At 42.3% G+C, this 21,642-nt stretch overlaps 1 protein-coding gene across 3 annotated transcripts in view; it reads right to left on the bottom strand.

Annotated features, from left to right (window-relative positions):
* Nucleotides 1-21,642, bottom strand: part of ZNRF1 (zinc and ring finger 1) — an 83,432-nt gene extending 61,790 nt beyond the window's left edge. For all 3 annotated transcript variants that reach the window (XM_080937176.1, XM_080937177.1, XM_080937178.1), the window contains exon 1: nucleotides 20,931-21,642. In XM_080937176.1, the coding sequence (XP_080793302.1) occupies nucleotides 20,931-21,354 (424 nt within the window). In that variant the 5' untranslated portion in view covers nucleotides 21,355-21,642. The remainder of the gene's footprint in view (nucleotides 1-20,930) is intronic.

Genomic DNA, 21,642 nt, shown 5'->3' with positions numbered 1-21,642 from the left:
AAGTTCTAAAGGAGTTTTGATATCATAGGAAGTAGTGAAATGAAAACAGGATGCAATCTAATCTGTTAGTTCTGATAGGAATGTGTCAGAGAAGGCACAATTAGGAGAGAGCAGAAAAAGCCTGGAGATCAGCGGTGGATACCATAATTACTTATAAGAAATGGCTCCATAGATAGCTCACACAATGCCACAGAAAAGATGAGCAGAGATGTACATAGGTGGATGACAGGGTGGTTAACTATTTCAAGGAGAAAAAAAAGAAAGGTCTTCCCCAAAGTCTAAAAGGATAAGGGGGACTGGATTTCATTAATCTCATTATGCATCCCAGATTGGTCCAGAACTGGCAATCTCTGAGACTGCAGGTATGTGCCATCGCAATCTGCTAAGAGGGGGGTTAGTTTTGAAAACAAGGTAAGAGACAACCCTCTAGGAAATTGGAAGGAATCAACTATAGAAACAGATCGGAATTCCCAGGCCATGTTAAAAGCCCAGTAAACTCAGTGATCAGGAATGTAATGTGGGGAAAGGGAGGGGCTGCATTTCTTTCCTCTCCGCTCACACAGCAGGCAGACTTGACTTAGCCACCTTAAAATAAGGCAGAAGTGGGATTGGGGATGGGGGCCACTGAAACTGACTTGCCATTACTGACTGGAACTTCAGCTCTTTAAAGGCAGAAGGAAACATGGCCAATGGGCTGTGAGTCTCACTAGAATAGATGGTTAAGGGGAATGGTCACAATAAGGAGGAAAAGAATGCAAATCTCACAGCTGACAGGTAAGAAAATTGTTATTTCTCCATCATTTTACAAAACTACAAAGGTTTGTAAATTGAGGTTAAGACCATCAGGGCTAAAAAAAAAATGATCCAAATAATTACATTTCTGAATAGCCACTTAATAACAGTGTAAGGTGCCATTCACTAAAGCCACACTACTGTTCCTGCTATGTGACATTTAGGCAAGGTCCTAAGTGCTGGGGCTTAGTTTCTGCATCTGCCAAATATGTCACTGGGCAAAGACAAAGAGTGAATATACTAAACGCATTTAAACGGTGCAGGCTTTTGGTAAGCATTAATTAAATAAATGCCTGCTGTCGGTAACATTGTCATTACATGTTACTATTTGTTACAATTCTGCTTACCTACATTAAAAGGATGCATTACCTAACAGAACCCAGACTGTTATAAAAGCAGGAATCACGGGAAGGATTCAAATATTCAAGTATTGAGCCTGACTCAAGCTCCAAACATATAGAATTTTCCCAAGTCCTTTTCCTAGTCTGCTCCATTCTTTCTCTGGGAAAATGATGCATGCCATCTACCAGAACTCAATAAACAAAAGCCTTGCTGTTGGGTAATGGGTTCAGCTTCATTCTAAACCCTATTTCCAGGTTCTGGACTACCTACAAGGTCTCAGCCACCAATGTAATAGCAACATCTTGAAAATACTAACACCAAGCTAGTGAGATAGCTTAGTGGCTAAGGGCTCTTGCCTCCAAACTGAATGAACTGAATTTAGAGAACTCACTCCTACAAGTTGTCCTCGGACCTCCACATACTTAGGATGTATATCTCTCTCCATCTCTCTCTCCTCCCGCCCCCTTTTTTTAATTTCAAAAACAACAAAAATAAACCCAAAACACTACCGAGCATGGTATTACCCACCTGTAATCCCAGTATTTGGCAGGCTGAGGAAGGAGGATGGGGAGTTGAAGCCAGTGTAAGCACATACTGGGACTCCGGGCAAAGCATTTACCTAATATGTACGAAGCCTTGGGTTCAGTGTATTTGGTGCACATTGTCAGCATCATAGATACTCTGAATACAAACCCCCAGACTTAAATTCCCAGCAATGGATAGCAGGGAAGGAAATGGCAGCATCACCATGGCAATATCACCAGTTGGTGTGGATGACAAACTTCATTAAAATGAGTTAGCTTTCTGCAGTCATCGTAAAGTTGTCCTCCACCTCAGCTAAATCACAGCTGCACAAAAAACAATAAATCCAAACAGAAGCTAGCCTTCATTCTCTCTAAATCTTACTTAACACAACCTTTCTATTTACCTGGTTTCTCCTCTTCACATACCAAACTAAAGGTAAAAGGAGTATGCTTGTGATCATCAGTGATCTACAGTCATATCAGAATTCAATATCCTCTTTGGATTCTTTTAAAATACAGATGCAGAATGGTGGTAACCTAAATGAAAGCCTTCCACACTCCGGGCACCAAAAGGTTCACTGAAATCACACACCTAGCAAAAGAGCTGACTGTGGGAACACTGTGCTAGAGTTTAGAACAGAAATGTCTACAGAACTTTCTACAATTATGGAACTGTTCTGCATGTGTGTGGCTCAATTGTGACATTCCCTAGCCATCTGTAGTTGCTAAGCCCTAGAAATGTAGGTGATATAACTCAGCAATGGAATTTTAAGCTGGCCCCGTGGTTGATGTACAATGATCCCAGCACTTGGGAGGGTAAGGCAGGAGGACTGCCTTGTCTTCAAGGCAGGCCAAGCTACACTGGCTATTCAAAAGGACTCAAGTGCTATGGACTCCCTTTGGAAACTATCTTTATAAACCCTCAAGGCAGGAAAGAAGCCTGGTTCCTGCCTGAGGAGCTTCTATCAGCCAGGGCCCTCCCTCAGGCCTCTGTAACTGTTATAAAGGTCATCTATGGTACATCAATAAAACCCTTCCCAGATTATGCTAATTTTAGGTGGAAAAGTATGAACAAAAGCCACCAATCTCTGAATAGGAAATCACACAAATTCCTGAATAGGAAAACCCATCAATCCAAATTCACCCAGGAAATCTCTACCTTAGAAAGCTCCACCCCCCTAAAGAATCCTATATAAAAGCTGTACCTGCTCAGTTCCCCACAATCCTCTCCAGGTAGCCAGAGGCAGCCAACCTTGGATTTGTCTTTCCACACCCTGGACCCTCCCAACAAACCTCTTTTATGAGATTTGCTGCCTGGTATGTCTCTCTCATCAGAAGCCAAGAAGCAATGAGAAGAAGCAAAGCACCCAAGTAAGCTCCAGAGTCCTTATCTGAGGGCAGGGGTCCTCTGTCCTGGGAGCTGCACTGTCTCCAAGGAGGAGGCTTCCTCTCAGAGCTGTGTGGTTCTGGGGCTCTTGTGTGTCAGGATGCCCTTTCACTGGGTCACTGTCCTACCTCAGAGCTATGTGGTTCCTGGGCTTCCAAGTCCCAAGATGCCTTTCCATCTGAACAAGAAGGATCACAGCATCTAATGTGGTCAAGTTCAGTGCAGTCAGGGCTAATAAAACTTCTTAAGATATTGTCAAAAAAAAAAAAGACTTAAAAAAAATCAAACAGATTTTTAAATTTAGTTGGTTATAATTTAAATAACCACCTGTACCTTGTGGCTACATGTTAGACACTATGGTCCAGAAAGGAGAAAACAAATCTAGCCTGTCTAGAGCACAGAATGCTCTCCAAGTTTATCATGTCTCTTCTCTGCATATTCTGAGAACAGAGGAAGAGTTAAGCCTTCTGTTGCTATAGAAACAGATTCCTGCCACAGTTGTGAACCCCCAGAGGTACAATGCTGTAAGGTTTCCCCACATGACTCAGGAGCTGCTCTTCCTCTGGGAGTGGAGCACAAAGCCCTGCTGGGCTCTAGCTAGCTTCCTGCCTGTCCCCACGCTCAGAGTGCTTGTTTGCTCACAGCATGAAGCCAGAGTGATAAGGCTTCACGGAATGTCTGAGCGGGAAGAGACGGTAAGAAAGCGACTAGCTAAACCTCGATCCTTTCCCAAGGAGGGCAACAAGGAAAGCACAGGTGAGGTGACCTGTTCATTTTTGTTTGTTTGTTTTTGTACAACGGAAAGCAATGTGAACAACCCACTTTATTACCTCGAGAAACTCACCATGTCATTTCATTCAGTGAATATAAACCTGTGAATTAAAATGGGAGAAGAAACAACCGCACACTGGAAGATACGGGAACTGAAAACAACTGAAGGACAGGACCAGAATCTGAGCGGTGGAAGTCGAATAGCACAAACCACAGAAGCACCAAGACCCACAACTTTCATGGCTGCTCAAAGCACAGCTCCAAGGATTGAAAAAAAAAAATCAATAAAAAGTAAAAATTGTAAATCTAGATTTGAGGCACACGGACAAATAACAGGCGGGACCCAGGAAAGAGTCAGGTGAGAATCCCACCACAGTAACCTCCAGGCCAGGAACAAAGCAGACAGAGCAGCAGACACTAGATCAGCTCTAGGAGGCCAGAAGCCGACCACACCATTGCAACTTTAGACACGAGACAAAACACAGCAGTAAAACTGTCTAAATATTGAGAAAAATAATTAAGCTACAAACTCACACACACACACACACACACACACACACATCCAGTTAAATTATCCAATGATCATGACAAGTAAAATATATTTAGGCAAGCAAAAAAGAAAAGAAAAAAAGTTTCACAGTAGTAGACAGAGAAAACCCAACTATAGAGCCTTCCCACCTTTGTTAGCAGAAGTGTAGCTCAGAAGCATGAAGATGGGAGAAGAAACAGGAGGCAGAGGAAAGTAAGCGGGTTGGTGGATCCAAGTGAGCAGAAGTTATCAAATTAAGAACAGCAATAACAAATTCTAGGGTATGAAAACAACGTTGATTATAATACAGAACCAGAGCAGCAAGCAGCAGAAACTGTAGGTTCTTATTTAGGAATGAAGATGATCTAACTTTATATTTAGTTGAAGTTTAAGAGAAGCAACTAAATGAGTCCAAAGCTTCCAGATAGTAGAAAGGGAGAGATGAAAGTATAGAATAAGAACAACCAAACCACGTCTAATGGACGACAGGAAACAAAACAGCACCAGGCTGGGTTTGGTGATGAACACTTTATTCCCTGTACTCAAGAGGCAGAAGCAGATGATCTCTGAGTCCAAGACCAGAATAGTATATACTAAGCAAAGTATATTCAAGCTAGCAAGAACTACAAAATGATACTCCCCCACAAAATAATAATAAAAGTTGTCTTTAAAGAAGAACAACAATACCAACCAGACCTCCCCAGAGCTTCCAGGAACTAAACCACCAACCAAAGACTATACACATGGAAGGACACATGGCTCCAGCCCCATATACAGAAGAATATGGCCTTGTCAGACATCAGGCAGATCTCCATGAGTTCGAGGCAAGTCTGGCCTATAAAGAGTTTTCCCTTTGGAGCCCTGGAGACTTGGAACTGGTATGAGGCTTTGTGCGGAGGGGGAGAGCCAGGAAAACACAAAAAGGAGACAGCCATGCCATTTAGAGTCTTAACAGCTGTAAAACTTCTCAGATATTCCTGTGTCTACATCTTACAGGAAGCAGTGGTTCTGAAATGAGTCCTGTGGAACTTCCAGTGCTACACAGAGAAACCCTATCTTGAAAAACAAACAAACAAGGAAAAAGAGAAAGTAAATTAGTTTAAAATTTTTTTGATGTATATAGGTGTTTTGCCTGTGTGTATGTCTATGCACAATGTGCAATACCTGGTACCCTCAGAGCAGAATCAAACATTGTTTTCTTTGCAACTGGAGCTACAGACAGTACCCACCATGTAGGTATTGGGAATTGAACCCCCAAGTCTTCTGCAAGAGCAACCAAGCACTCTTTTAACTACTGAGCCATCTCCATTCTTCTAAAAAGGCCTTTTTAAAGCCTTTCTTTTAATAGACTAGCTCAAAGCACCAACACACAGAACAGAGGCTGTATCTATTTTGGTTCACGTAAGGATACAGATCAACTCCGATTAAAGTAGGTCTCAGTGTTAAGCCTAACACCCCTTCAGACCCTCCGTCACTTTCAAGATCATTCCCATTCCCAGGAGCAGGTCAACATGGACTTTTCAGACTTTTGAAATCTTATTTGTTAAGACCTTAAGGGGCTTTACAAAGCCAAAAACTTAATGTTTGTCAATTACCTGTATTTCTGGTAACACTGAGGACTTTAAAACTGCAGGGGTATAATATCCATTTGCAAAAGTTCTGAAAGACAGGCAATGGTTGCTATGTCTTTGATCCCAACAACCCAAAAAAGTTCTGAAAATAATTTCAGAAATTAAAAATATGTAAAAAATATATTCTTGAGCTGAAGGGATAGCTCAGTAGTTAAGAACACTGGCTGCTCTTTCAGATGACCTAGGCTCAATTCCCAGCACCCATATGGTAGCTAACAATGATAACTCCAGTTCCAGGGTTCTAACCCCCTCTTTTGGCCTTCATGGGCACCAGGTACGCATGTGGTACACAGACATAAAAGACATTCATACACATAAATAAGTAAACCTTAAGAGCCCAATAATTACATCCATCTAGTACTATCTATTTATAAAGACAGCAAGAGAGGTGGGCATGAGAAAACTATAATCTCAGCACCTGGGAGACTACAGCAAGAGGATTGCCATATGTCTCAGCAAACCTGGAATTCTAATAATAGAAAAACAAACTAGTGAAAAATCTACAACAAACTGGCACATGGATAAAACCCCTGTAGGCCTCCCCCCCACCCCCAGAGAAATTAACAAAACAGAGCCTAACCTAAAATTTGTCTGAAAGCAAAAATTGCCCAAGAGAGGCAGGGTTTTTTGTTTGGTTGGTTTTTTTGTTTTGTTTTAATTTAATTTATTTATTAGGTATATAAGTACACTGTAGCTGTCTTCAGACACACCAGAAGAGGGCATCAGATCTCATTATAGATGGTTGTGAGCTACCATGTGGATGCTGGGATTTGAACTCAGAACCTCTGGAAGAGCAGTCAGTGCTCTTAACCACTGAGCCATTTCTCCAGTCCCCATGTTTGTTTGTTTTTTAATTGTTGTCTGAAACACTCGAAACTGTTCTTTGTGATACAAAGACATCAGGGAATTTTGTTGTTTATGCAATATAGTAGAGGAGAAAATGTGAAAGTGCCTATTAGGTCAGGTGCAGGAGATACCTTACCCATCCTGGCATTAAGAATTCCCACTATAAACAGCAGCTGCTGGAACATTGTACTTCATTTTGTTGGTCCCATCTGGATCTCTTATTTGAAACCCTAGAAAGTTGCACTTAGACAACAGTTCTAAAAAAGGATTCGTAAGGTCAAACAATTTGCCCTTCCCACAGAGCTAATTACTAGTAATTAGCTTGGTGTGGTGGTATACGACTTTAATCCCAGCACTGGAGACAGATCTCTGTGAGTTCAAGGCCAGCCTGGTCTACCAAGCTAATTAATTTAAAACAGTCATGGCTAAAAACAAAACAGCAACAACAAAAAGCATGTAAGGAAACATGAAAACATTTTGAAGTAAGTGAAAATAATTTAATGCTTATTTATTAAACAGAAAATGACAGATGATTATGTGAAGTCAGATAGTATGGCAGTGAAAGTGTTCTGCTGTGCTAGCATGTAAAACCCACTTACACACCACAAATATGTTTTCATATATATATCTGTATGTGTGTATGTATGTATATGTATATATGTATGTGTGTATGCATGTATGTATGTGTGTATGTATGTATGTATGTGTATGTATGTATTTGGATGCAGCCTATGCAAAGTATAAAAAATTGACAAGCACAGTAAATAAATGGTTTATGCACATACACACACACAGAGCAGAGTCAGGGCAGTGGGTACTCTTGAGGAAGGATGGGAAAATGAGAATGGAAAGGATATCCACAATTATGTCTATAATGCTTTATTATTATCTGCCTATTAGGTTAAGTATATCATCTCTTTTTTGAATTCCTGAAGCAGTCCATAGTCTGAGAACATCTTAAGGCACCAAATATCCCCTATTCAGAGTCACACCACTATCTGATTTCCTGACATGAATACCTGTAACAAAAAAAAAAAATGAAACAGCATTGACCATCGGACTTACCCATTCACCAACCACAAGACCAAATCTTCTGAGTTTGCTCTTAAAGGGAAGGAAAGAGGAAAGGCTTCGGGCTGCAGCTGGGATCCAAAGATAAGCATCCAGCAAGCCTCCAAGTAAGAGAAATTGGAGACTGATTCCTACTGCTAAATAGCATACACTTTTTCCTTCAGTGCTTTGTTCTTCAGGTAAAAGACTGTTTTCTACTATACAAGCAGGCAGCCCTTCCTTTCTTAGGACTTGCTATCAATCACCCAGTACGGGTGCCCTTTGCTCTATTAGTTGCTGGCTCTCATGCATCAAATATGGACTTCCTGTTTCCCCCTTTGGAGCCCTGGAGACTTGGAACTGGTATGAGGCTTTGGGGGGAGGGGGAGAGCCAGGAAAACACAAAAAGGAGACAGCCATGCCATTTAGAGTCTTAACAGCTGTAAAACTTCTCAGATATTCCTGTGTCTACATCTTACAGGAAGCAGTGGTTCTGAAATGAGTCCTGTGAAACTTTGAGTCAATGAAGCTGACAGCAGTTAAAACTAAGGCTCAGAAGATGGCTGTGGTGACTCATACCTACAAACCCAACAGTAAGAAAGTGAGGCAGGAGGCAGGAGGATTGCTAGTTTGAGACCTTCATGGGCTACAAAATTATAGACCAGTATAAGCAAGACTTTGTCTCTAAAAAGTGATGGGGTTAGTTCAGTTGACCGAAAGTTTGCCAGCATGCATTAAGCCTTTAAAATTCAATCTCTAGCATCACACAAAACCAGGCACAGTTATTTGTGCCTGCTATCCAGCAGCAGGGAGGTAGAGGAAAGAGGATTAGAAGATCAAAGTCATCTTCAGCTCCACAGTGAAAAAAGGCTAGCCTGGAACACATGAGACCTTATCTCTCGACAAGCACAACCCTGCAAGAACCTTGAAAGCTAACCTTGGGGTTTAGAGAAAGGTTTGGGGCAAGTGCTTTTGAAAACTGATATGTTGACTTTTTCTAAATTAATTTTCTTTTTCATGTGAGCTTTGCCATTTTTGCTATGTCTGTGCAGTATATGCATGGAGCACTCACAAGGCCAGAAGAGGTCACTGAAACTCCATGGAGCTGGAGTTCCACACAGATGTAAGACATGTGGGTCCTGGGCACAGAACCCAGGTCCTCTAAAAGAACAGAAATGCTCGACCATTGAGACACCTCTCCAACCCTGTTCTAAAATGTTAAGATCTCTAGGAAGGTCTTTCTTTTCCACCGTCCTAGGCAGAGAGGCTAAGGTAAATGGTGTGTGCCATTCTATGTGCTTTAGATCTAGTTGGGTTGGGTTGTTTTGATTTGTTTTGTTTGTTTGTTTGTTTTTTGATACAAGGCTTCTTTGAAACAGCTTTGGCTGCCCTGGAACTCCCTCTGTAGATCTGAATGGACTTGAATTCAGAGATCTGCCTGCCATGTGCTAGGATTTAAGTAATCCGTCACTACTACCTGGCTAGATCTAATTTCTGTTTCTATAATTCTATTAGTATACGTTTGTTACTACAATCACACACAGGCTTCATTGGGACATTTCTGCACAGGGACAGCAGCAGCCTGAGCATACGGATCTTGACTCCTGTGCGCCACCCGTCCACTGCTCCTTCACTCTCCTACTTTCCCATCTTTTCTAAATCTAAATTCCACATGAGAGAAAATGTGAATCATGTATTTCATCATTTTCCAGATAGCCCAATTGAGATGATTTCTATTATTATTATTTCTCTATAGCAAGGCTGTCCTGAAACTATGTAAACAAGGCTAGCCTTGAACTCAGATCCTCCTGACCCTGCTCCCCAAATGCTGAAGTCAGCGTGCCACCAGTGTGTTGATTTCACTTTTTAAAAAATGGTTGAAAACTTATAAACAATAGATGCACAGCTTGATTCTGTATATTCACTGCTGTGAATGGTGCTGAAAAAGACGTATACAGATATGTCTAGCATGCGCTTAGATTCCTTTGGGTATATTTCCCGAGGGGCAGGCTTAAGTCATATAGTAGTTTTAGTTTTAGTTTTTTGATGGAACTTCTGCACTGAGTCCCACAGTGGCTAAACTAATTCACATTTCCCAGGGGTGTACACACTCTCTTTCCTCCCAGCATTTATTTGTTTGGTGGTGCCAAGAATGCACCCAGGGCCTTGCTCCATGTGGGGTAAACACTGCACCAAGGAGCTATATTTCTTGTTTTTCTTTTCTTGATGGTGGGCTCTCAAAGGAGCTTTGATTTGCATTTCTCTGGTACTTAAAAAGGGAGGGGGTACTAGTGCTCCTTTTGAGAACTGTCTGTTGGATTCCTTTTCTTATCTTTTATAGAATTATTTTTTAATGACTTTACATATTCTGGATATTAACCTCTTGTTGGAGAATCAACAACTAGCAGATTTTCTCCCATTCTGTAAGCTACTATTGTTTGACACAGGGATTCTCTGTGTAGCCCTGGCTATGCTGGAACTTGCTCTGTAGAACAGGCTGGCCTGGTAATCCCTTCCTTTCAATGCAGAAGCATTTTAATGTAAAAAAAAAAAAAAACATTTTTTAAATCTTTATTTTATGTGCACTGGAGTTTTTGCCTGTATGAGGGTGTTGAATGTCCTGGAACTGTAGTTACAGACAGCTGTGAGCTGCCATGTGGGTGATAGGAATTGAACCTTGGTCCTTGTGCTATTAATCACAGATCCATCTCTCCAGTCCTCACAAACCCAATTTGAACCAAAAGTGTTAAGGGTAAAGTACAGCCCCAAAATCCACTATTGGTGGATTGTTGGTGCTCTGGCCTTGAAACTTTACAATCTGGAAACAGGAGACAGACACTGAAGGAAAGAAGCTACTTGTGATCCACAGATGAGTATTAGGTCAGTGGCCATCTCAGAACCCAGAGGCGTAATATTCTGCCTCTGTGGCTTCCAGGGCTCTGACCTCGGACCTGTTTCATGATCCTTTCACATTCAATGGGATTTGAACTGACTGAAAATGTCAAGGCTCCAATCTCATTGTTTATGCTGTTCATCCATTCGCTAACTCAGGCTTCTCTGTTCTGCTGTCCTGCATTTTGAATTCAGAGCTTGGCATCAGCAAGGAAAGCACCAGAGTTGTCATGCAGCAGCCTTTGGCTGTGCTCTACCAAGAGATGTATCATCTACAACCTACTCACATCCCTCCCCCAACAGCTACCAAAAATTCCCCTGGTGAGAAATGCTATTATAAGAAGGGGTGGCTGCTTTGTGACTCACACTGTTTCATTAAAAAGATTTTTTTTACCAAACAAATTTTCAGTAAAGAAATCCAAAGGTTTCCAAAGCCACAGCAAAATAGAACAGCTCATGATAGTAGTTTTCATAGGTCTGCCACTTCACTGGAGGTTCCTATACCAAACACAGGAAACATTTATCTGCTTAGCCTTTTGTGTTGCATTTGGCCTTTAGGTTTAGAGAAGAGGTAGGAAACTGATTGATTAAGCCCAGCTAATACCTAATATAATTGGGTTTGTCAGACACTAAGGCTTGCAGGTCAGCACTCATCACAGGTCTTACGACCTCTCCAGGGCATCTGGTTACAATGGTGCAGATGCTTCAACCACATCTGACCAGGCATGAGTGAAACCAGTAACTAATGGCTTACATGGGTACTGGGGATGGTTGTTACAGTGGTAACTGGTATTTTAGGAAGTTTCCTATCTATCTTAAATAGTGTTATATATTTGAGAGTGTAAATAAAAGAATAAGCAATATTTCACAAAACTAATTTGTTAGTATGGAATCCCAAGGGCTCCTTTAAATAAATTCTTGTAGAATTTCCAGAGTCCTTAGGGGAGAATCAGGATAAAAGAACCCTAGCCAGCTCTTCTCTACAGGAAAAAGGCTATTGAGATGGGAGCAACAAAAATGTTTCCAAATAGCTCAGAAATGTGAGCAAAATGACCACACAGGCTTGCGGTATGGAGACTTTCTAGCTCGGTCCCAAATTGTCTAAGTAACTCTGCTTCTTCCACAAGCTAAGAGACCTCCTTTGACCTTAGAAGGTATTATTTAGCATACAATATGGAAGTGAGTAATTTGGAATAGCTGTTTGTGAAATATGTTTTAATTGTATTTTATAAGGGAGAAGGGTACTAAAAAAAGGAGTCCGAAGCCGTATTATAAATCTCATTCACCAAGACCGAGAAAGCAAAGTATGCGCACACAGGTACACATGCAAGCACATACAGTGACAATTCACCAAAAATCACTTTTCAAAAATGAAGGCATTATCTAACAGCCACTTTTCATAGTCTTTCAATGAAACAAAAAGAAAGTTATCTCAACATGGACCTTTTAAATTCTTCATTTTGAGCAAAAAGTGATCCATGTAATACATGTTTATTAGTTATTTGGAGGGAATAACATATTAATAATGTTGATTATCATATAAGGCTTTATTTAATAAATTACTGAAAACATCATTAAAAGCAAGAGTAATAATAAACCCAACCTGATTCAAAGAGAGGCTGGAGAGATGATTCAGTGGTTAAGAGCACTTGCTGCGGGCTGGAGAAATGGCTCAGAGGTTAAAAGCACTGACTGCTCTTCCATAGGTCCTGAGTTCAATTCCCAGCATTAACATGGTGACTCACAACCATCTATAATGGGATCTGATGCTTTCTTCTGGTGTGTCTTAAGACAGCTACAGTGTGCTTATAGAAATAAAATAAATCTTAAACAAACAAGTAAAAGAGAGCAGTTGCTGCTCTTCCAGAGGACCCAGGTTCAATTCCCAGCACCCACTTTTAGACAGCTTACAACCTTCTGTAACTCCAGTTCTAGGAGACTGGAATCCTCTTTTGTCCTCTGACGGCAACAAGCACAAATGTGGTGCACAGACATATGTGTAGGCAAAATACATATATACATGAAATTTTAAAAAAATTGTTACAGGCAAATGAGCTGAATATGTATTTCTTCAAAGATACATGAATGGCTAGAAAAAAAACAAAATCATATTTACCAATCACTGTGACAGAAATTATAAACGATAAGACATAACATTTCACCCATCAGATTAGCTATAATCTGTCTTGTCCTCAAGAAAGTCCTTCTCCCAAGGTTGAAGGCCCCCATTCATTTGGGGCTTACAGAAAGTTCCTGCTTACAAAAAGGGAGTCATTTTCCTTATCTCTGGCAAGAGGAACTTGTGGCTCTCATGGTAACATCCATTTTTCAAGGTCAATGCTGGCCTCTAGGCTCCCTCAGTCCCTATTCACAAACCCCCTTTCTTCTCCTTTCCTTTTAACCCTGAAAATCTTCCCCTCCAGGCTTTCTCCTTGCTTTTCCAAATAGTTTAGAATGAACTGTTTTGCCTTTTCCATCACTGAACATCTATTTTGTTTCTTTACTGGACCCATTTTCATTCACTATTAAAAAAAATAATAAAAAAAAATAAAAAAGCCAGATATGGTGACTCTGAGCCTGGAATCCCAGCACTCAAGAAGCAGAGGAAGACAGATCTCTGAATTTAACCCAGCAAGGCCTACACAGTAAATTCCAGATAGAACACCCCAGCAATAGAGCAAGACCCGAGAAAAAGCAAGAAACAGAAGTTCTGAAACAGAGGATCTGGAGACAGCTCAAGATGGCGGTGTTTGCCTTCAGTGTATGAAGCCAAATTCAGTCACCAGCACTGAACGAACTGGGCAGGTAATTCTAGCACTCAGGGTTGGAGGCAGGAGATCAGATGTTCAAGTTTCTCCTCAGCTACATAGTTTGTCAGCTTGGACTATACCAAAAAAAAAAAAAAAATCTGAATTGAAAACAGAGAGGAGAAGCTGTCCCCTATCTCCAAAACAAAACAACAACAGATACGATCCAACCATTTTACTCCTAGGTATATATGACAAACTGGGGGACATGGCTCAATGGTGAAACACATCACTAGTGATGCTAGAGAGGTGGTAGTGGTGTAAAGAACAGTCTCAAAGAGTATCTGTACATTCACAGCAGTATTACCCACAACATGAAAGAAGCCATGTGCCCGTGACAAATACATGATTAGCAAATACAGTTTATAGTACACTCTAAGACACATTCTGTGGTACATGTTCAACCCTAAAAGGGAAGAAAATTCTGACTGGAGATGCAGCCACAGGGATGAAGGTTAAGGTGTTCATTATGCACAGTGAAATAAGAGACATTTGTCACAAGACAAATACTTTACAATTTTACATTCCGTTCTTACTGTACCCCTCAACTATACACTTAAAAATGGTGAAAATGGTAAGTTTTATTACATGTATTTTACCACAATAAAAAGCAACTGAGAGGGGGCACTAAAGTATCAATACCATGGCATTCAGAAACCTACACTTGCCAGACCAAGGAGCTATTTTACAGCTTAGGATAATTTTTACAAAGACGTGTTTAAAAAGTGGTGAATCGTACTTCATATGAAAAACAGTGTTCAGTGACAAGAAAGAAAAGCTGCTCTAGATACAACAAAGCTACTTAAAGTCCACGGGTGAGCAAGACACATTGAGAAGACAGAGGGCTCCCTTATACTGGGTCACAGGAGACATTCAGAAGAAACACCTTGCAGTAGGCCTCACACACCTGAGTGAGTGTGCAACACAACTGATAAAGAAGATAACTCTTAACACCACAAGAACACTCTTAAGAAGGAAGAAAGTAGGCTGGAGAGGTGGCTCAGTAGTTAAGAGCATTCACTGGCTGCTCTTCCAAAGATCCAGAGTGCAATTCCTAGCAACCACATAGTGGTTCACAACCATCTATAATAAGATCTGATGCCCTCTTCTGGCACAAAGGTGTACATGCAGATAGGGCACTCATATACATAAAATAAATAAATCATTGCCTCAGTCTTGGCCAAGTCAGTTTCTACACAGGTAGGAAACGCTCCTGCTTGGAGATAAAGGAAAACTGGGAAACTCGTAATGTATCCACTTCAGAGTCATGACTTGTCCTAGATCCCCAGCTTGATAGCTACTGGGCTGGTCCTGTGTGTGAGAGATCATAACTCAGTGCCCTTCACTGGGAAGGACTGCCAGAGGCAGGGGCCTCATGAAAACTCAAGAGGGAAGGCATCCACAGAAGGCCATTGCTTCAATTACTTTCGGTTCTGAGCCATTCAGTTCTCAAGATCAAGGCAGATTGGCTCAGGCCTTTATGTAGGAAACAACTGCTTAATTCCATATGAAAAACAAAGCCAAACAGAAAAAAACCTCTGGGGGATGTTCTTGCTGTATGGCCGGCCTAGAAAACACCCAACTAGTATCAAAAACAATGGATGCAACAAAACAAACAGAAAACCACCCAGTTCTCTGGGTTTCAGAAGTAAAAAAAGGAAATCCACAGCAAGCTGAATTCAAATGTAGATGTTCTCATTGTACTCTCAGGATGGTTTTAAACTCAGATTCTGGAGCCTCTGCTCAGCCCTACTGAATTCTGGGAGTAGGGTCCAGTCATCTGCATTGCTATGAGGCTCCATAAAAATACCAGGTAGTCACATATGGATACTCTGGAACCCTCACTTACCAGGGGGCTCTTGTTTGTGTCTGTCCAAGCGTGCACTGTAAGTTCTTATCTCTCTCCTCTAACTCTGAGTTATAGAAATAGCAAGATACTGTGACTTCACCCTTCGGCTTGCCTCCCAAGACATGGAGACAGCAGGGTAAATTGCCTCATCACTTCAGAAACCATCCCAGCTGCTGATTTAAGATGAAACTTGGGTCCTTATAAATCTCCCACTTGACCTAATAGCACATCTGAAACAGGATACAAAGATAAACCTAGTTCCTCCTTTTACCCACTTTGGCTTTTCAAGACAGAGTTTCTCTGTGTAGCTTTGGCTGTCCTGGAACTTACTTTCTGGACCAGGGTGGCCTATGAATTCAGAAATCGGCCTGCCTGTTTCCCATGCCCACCCAGTGATAAGCCTGGTGCCTATGAAGAGAAGATTGAAAAGAACAGAGTCTCTGAGAAGCCCCCTTTAGTACTTAAGCCTGTAATAATAAGATGCTAAGAACCAACCATTTAATTTAGATTGGGCCACAGCAAAGCTTAAGGATAAAAAATAAAAACCCACACTCATCTATTATTCTAGAGACTAAGATTAGGATTCAGGTTTGGAGCTTGCTTCAGGGGTCCGTAGTGTCCCTACCTCAGGAGCTTGCTTCATTAACCTAGCTTATGGTACAATAAGAGCAGGACCAACATCCCTCTTAGGACAGCACTATGATGTTTTTTTCTGCACAAGTATCACAAGTTTTTATTTTCCTTTTTTTTTCTGTGCATATATATGCACATGTGTCTGTGGGCATGTGGAGGTCAGAGGACAACTTGAGGGACTTGGTTCTCTCCCTCCATCATGTGGGTCCTGGGGATTGAACACAACTCATCAAGCTTGGAGGCCAGTTTCCTTATCTGCTGAGCCGCATTGCTGGCTATAATTGGGTATTTTAAATTTCAGTGCCTACTGAGCTTGGGTGGAATATCATCACAGTTGTAAAATATGTGGTGTGTTCCTTTAAGAATGGAACTAGTGTTCTCTTTGGTTAAGGGTGGCCTGGCTTAGAGCATTCCTTGAGACATAGTTGGAGATGAATCTTTGTTTAATATAAAAATATGCACATCCATAAAGCAACCATGTTAACAATTGCTTGCAATGCCTTTCAGATCTCATGGGAAATAGTTAACTACGACCCTTAGGAAATTATCTTTGCCTAAAGGAAGCATGGAAAATAAGTCCCTTGTGGTGATAGAAAACTAAAAATCCTACATTAAAAACAAAGTCTTCATTAAGGCTGCAACTTTTTTTGCAGAACTGGGTGGCTCTTTAGAGACTACAGAATGTCTTCCCTTTTTCAGAACACTCAAAAAGGCCCATCACCTCTAGCAAAACTACAATGAGACACAAAGACTTCCTGATCCACTCAAATAGAATTGGCAACTGCCCTTCACTATTAAGACTAGAAGAGTTAAACCTTTTGAAAATCCTAGTGTGACAGCAAACTAGAACCCAACCCAGGAGACATTTATATTCAGTCACTTTTATAAGTCACTCTATCTCAGCCCCAGTCAATGGCTTGATTAAAATACAAGATAAATTTGGATTTTTTAAAATATACATATGTATACATATACATGACTAAGAAGCCAGACCAAACCAACACCCCTAATAGTCAGCCATTTTACTATAGAACATAGCAGTATCACCTAATATGTAGACACTTCATGTTTTCTCCCCACGTTTGGAAACCCCATTCTATGGTTAACAGAACAAAAAAGAATGCCTTTAGCATCAGAAAACCAAAAGCCACAGAATCACCTCAAAACAAGCCCAGCAGCTGAAGGGAGGAATGAGAGGGTCGCATGTCCTTCTCAAAGGAGTTCTCTAGCAATTGTGGGAGAACTGGATACAGAGCAGACTCCAGACAGCACTGGCCTCCATATGGGGCCTATGTTCCCATTTGTGTAGACCTCTGTCTGTCAAGTTCTAAGGAGACTGAGAAGGCAAGAACAAGGCAAGCCTTGTCCCCACAAGGCCATCACAGTGTTTAACTTGGATTCCCTTTGCCTTTTGCTTCTGTGTATATTGTCACAAAAGACCCTCAACAATGACTCTGCAGGACTGGGAGGACAGACATCTCCAGATGAAGATATAATAAACCTGGGAGTACAAGTCAGCTCAAGGTTGAGAATCAGGCGCTTCATCATGAGCCTAGCCTTCCCATTTAGTGGCTAGTTAAGTTTCCAGAGTATTATTTCCTTAAGTTATAGACAAGAGAGGTCAGAGTAATGTCTTAGAGCACAGCTGAACATACGCAACATGTACCTGTAACTGAGGCATTTCAGAAGGTGAAGGCGCAGAATTAAAAGTTCAAAGCCAACCTGTATTACCTAAATTTGAGGCCAGTTGGGGTCACATATTAAGACCCTGTCTCAAAACAATCACACAAAGAAAACAAAGCAATGTAAAAAGAGCCAGTGTCCTGTCTCTGCCAGGCCAGTACTCCAGCCTCACCTCTGCTATCTGCAGCTAGTTGTCTGGGTCCCTCACCTCCCCGGTAAACTGGGAGTAGAGTTACAGTAATGAATAATACCATGGACATAAGCCATTCAAGTTCTTTTATTCAGCAAAAGCTTGTGTCCAGAACGGAGTAAGAGTTAAAGTAGCAATCATGCCAGTTCCGGTCTCACAGAGCTGAACACTTAGTCAATCAACGAGAGGAAAAACAAGTAAGCAGATAAATGCTTATAAGAACAATAGCCTTGTCCCCACAAGGCCACCACAGTGTTTAACTTGGATTCCCTTTGCCTTTTGCTTCTGTGTATACTGTCACAAAAGACCCTCAACAATGACTCTGCAGGACTTGGAGAACAGACATCTCCTGATGAAGATATAATAAGCCATTTATAAGATAAATGCTTATAGGTGTTAAAAAAATTTAAGATTACCACAAATGATTGAAAACAATCACAGGAAGAGCCAGATGTTCAGAGTGTCTACTGAGGAGAAATCTGTTGAGCCCTAAGGGGTCCAAAGCTATCTACGTGAAGAAAGGAAGAACATGCATTTCTGTCAGAAGGAACTCACTATGCAAGGGTCACAGCATGAGGAAGGCCCAGGAAGACGGAAGACAAGTGCAATTGCAGAATATCCTCTCATAGGGTTTGGAGAACAACCGTTACAAGCTGCCACCATGGAGATTACCACATCTATTTTTAAAACAACAAAGATGAGCCTGGAGAAAAGTGCTGTCTTGTCCAAGGTCAAAGTAAGCAGAGGACCTAAAACTGGAAGCCCTCGGTATTCTGCTTCCTAACCCAGTAAAAGCCCACAGCTTTGACTTATTTCACTAATGACAGCTGTCTGCGACTCACAAAGCACCTTGAGAACACAAGTAATAACACTGTATCAGTTTCTAGGAACCTGGTCAATTGAACATTGAAAGCTTTGGAATCTTACACTAGAGCAAAAGCTGCTAGGACCTAACTCCAAGGCTCTACAGTGGAAACAGCTTCTCTCCTCTCAGCCATGAAAAAGAGAAAAGGATGCCCCAGAAGATTCCACGGCCTGTTCTAAGAGACAGAACACTGATACAAATGAATGCTCACCTCAGGTGAACAGCACAGGAATCTCAGACTGGTACACCCACCCCAGCAAAAGCAATTCAGAGGCAGTAGGAGGTGAAATGCAGGATGCCAGGAGCATTTTATAGGCTCAAAGTCTTGCAAAAAGAACAGGATGGTACTACATACTAAAAATAACTAAATGTATACAAGTATTACCTATAATGTTAACAAGAGCCTGCCACGGACACTTTAGAGACACCAAAAGACTATCTCTAACTTTTCTTGTATTCCCATTGCTCAGTGATGCTCCCTACTCTCATGATTGGTTGGGAGTGGGGGGGGGGTGTGGAGGGAGAGAACGCTAATATCTGAAGAGTGTGAAATCAGGGAACCTGACAATAGAACAAGGGATAAAGAACTTTCTATTAAGAGTCAGACTTAAGAAATCTTACCAAAATGATAACTTTTTCTCCCTCCCCCATACAAGCTTTTATTAAGTTAGTTGTTTGTCAAACTCAAAATTGTTTTAAAAGCATACCAATAACAATTCACTTACAAACACAATCACAACAGTCTCACAAGTACAGCTGAGCCTTCTGGACTCAACTATTTACGGAAGATTATTAATTCCAACATGTCTAACACATTCCAACATGCCTAACACATACCAAATGCCTAAAGGGTACCAACGGCAGACAGACATGCCTTGTATCTGATTTCCAACAGTTTAATTAAAGTCAGAGAGGATCTAAACCAGCCAGTATAACCCACTTCAAAAATGTAAGATTATGGAATTGACCGAAAGAAGGAAATACATTAAAAATAAATAAATAAATAAAAGCCAAACCTTGTTCTGGAATTAGCTACAACAGCAATCCCACAGGTAAACCTTCCATAATGTACCCTAAGGACACAAGAAAGCTTTCTCCTACACAGTAACTAAAATTTCCCAACTCAGGCAATGGAGTCTGAAAACTTAACTGCTTCACTTCAACTGTTAATTAATCAGCAAACAGCAGCCCCACACCCCTTTTGACCAATTTTTAGAGGCCTGCCCTGGCTTCTGAGGACAGCCAAGCAGACAGACCTGTTTTCCTCTAGAAGTCTCTGCCAGGCCTTTTTTGCCCTACCAGCCAGGGCCTGGGAAATCCCCCTCCAGCCTTTTCCTGGCCTGTCACCAGAAGTGCACAGAATGAGTTCATCTAGATCCTTTCAATCTTCCTCTTCCCCAGTCATGTGCCAATTGCTGGGCCATAATACCCCGCCTCTCCTGTGCTCTATGAAAAGAAAGAAGGAAAAAAAAAAGATGCAGAATCACGGGAAGAGCAGGAGAAAAAAAGATGGAGGGATGTGAGTCCCTGAGCCAAATCTACTGCAGGCAGCATGAGAGACCAGAATCCTGGCCCTGCAAATGCAAAGAGGGAGGCTTTCCATAGAGCAGACCACACCTGTCTAGGCCAGCCTCCTATTCCATTTTAAACAATTGATACAGCAAACCAGTTGGGTGGAAAAACTAACCACCTCCCTTTCCTGGCAAGGGTAAGAACCCTAAACCAAGGATCACTTGCCCCTAGTTTTATTTCTTTTCTCACTCTTTGTTTAGGAGATACCACCTCCCTAACCAGAGAGGTAGGCACCATGCTGCAGTGGCAGAAATAAGAGCCTCAGACAAGACCTTTGAGGATCATGATGCTAATAAATGCGACCTCAATGGGCAGGTTTCACTCAGCCATCCACAAGTGAACACATGCCTGCAGTCCTAAAACACCCGGCTCCACAAGCCTGGTAGCTTTTCCCCTAGGCAGTAGTTATCCTATTTGATCCTATTCATCCTCTGATATGGAGGGAACCAGGGGAAGGGCAGGAGTTAGCTTCATACCCATACCTTAGCACATTAAGAGGTTCCAGGCGCCCCGGCGCGCCCTCCCTTGCACTCCACCCTTCAAGGCCTCCATCACCCGCGGACTCACCACTGTGCGAGCTGAACCACCTGGGTGCGATGTGCAGAGGTAGAGCATCCGCCAGCGAGGCTCGGGAGCCCAGGTACAGCATCCCGTCTCTATGGTGACCGCCGCCGGTCTCTTGGTAACCATTGCCGTGGGCATAGGTGGAGTCCGATGTGGACCCTCCGCCGCCCGGCGCCCTCTCTGAGTCGCCGGTCCCGCGGGAGGCGGGGGTGTAGAGGCTAAAGGGCACCCCTCCGGCCGTGCTGGGGTCCATGCCCATGCCTGCCACCGAGCTGACAGAGCGGCTGCGTAGCCCCATCGCTCCGCCGCCCGTCCGGTAGTGCCCAAAGTGGGGTGCCCCTCCCGGCGGCGGCACGGCGCTGTCATCGGTAGAGACCCCCGGGAAGGGGCCCCGAGACCGGGTCGCCGTGCTCTGCTTGCCCCCCATGTTCACCGGAGCCCCGGTAGGGCGGGAACGTGGAGGCCGAGACCCTCCCCCACTACTCAGAAGCGGGAGGAGAGCTGGGCGAACATAAAGGCGGGGGGCTGGGGAGGGAGTCACAAAAGAGCCCCGAGGGGAGAAAATGAAAAAAAAAGAGAGGAAAATTCTTCAAAAAAAAAAAAAAATCCGCAAGGTGGAAAAAGCAAGCGAGCGGGGACCCCAAACTAAGAATTTCAAACTGTCCAAGCCGAAAGCATGTTCCCCTTAAGGTCCGAAGACGCGCGGTCCGGAGCG

This window comes from Micromys minutus (assembly GCF_963924665.1).
Source record: "Micromys minutus genome assembly, chromosome: 24".
NCBI lineage: Eukaryota > Metazoa > Chordata > Mammalia > Rodentia > Muridae > Micromys > Micromys minutus.
Note: the sequence above shows the minus strand (reverse complement) of the source record. Positions and strands in the feature narration are given on the sequence as shown.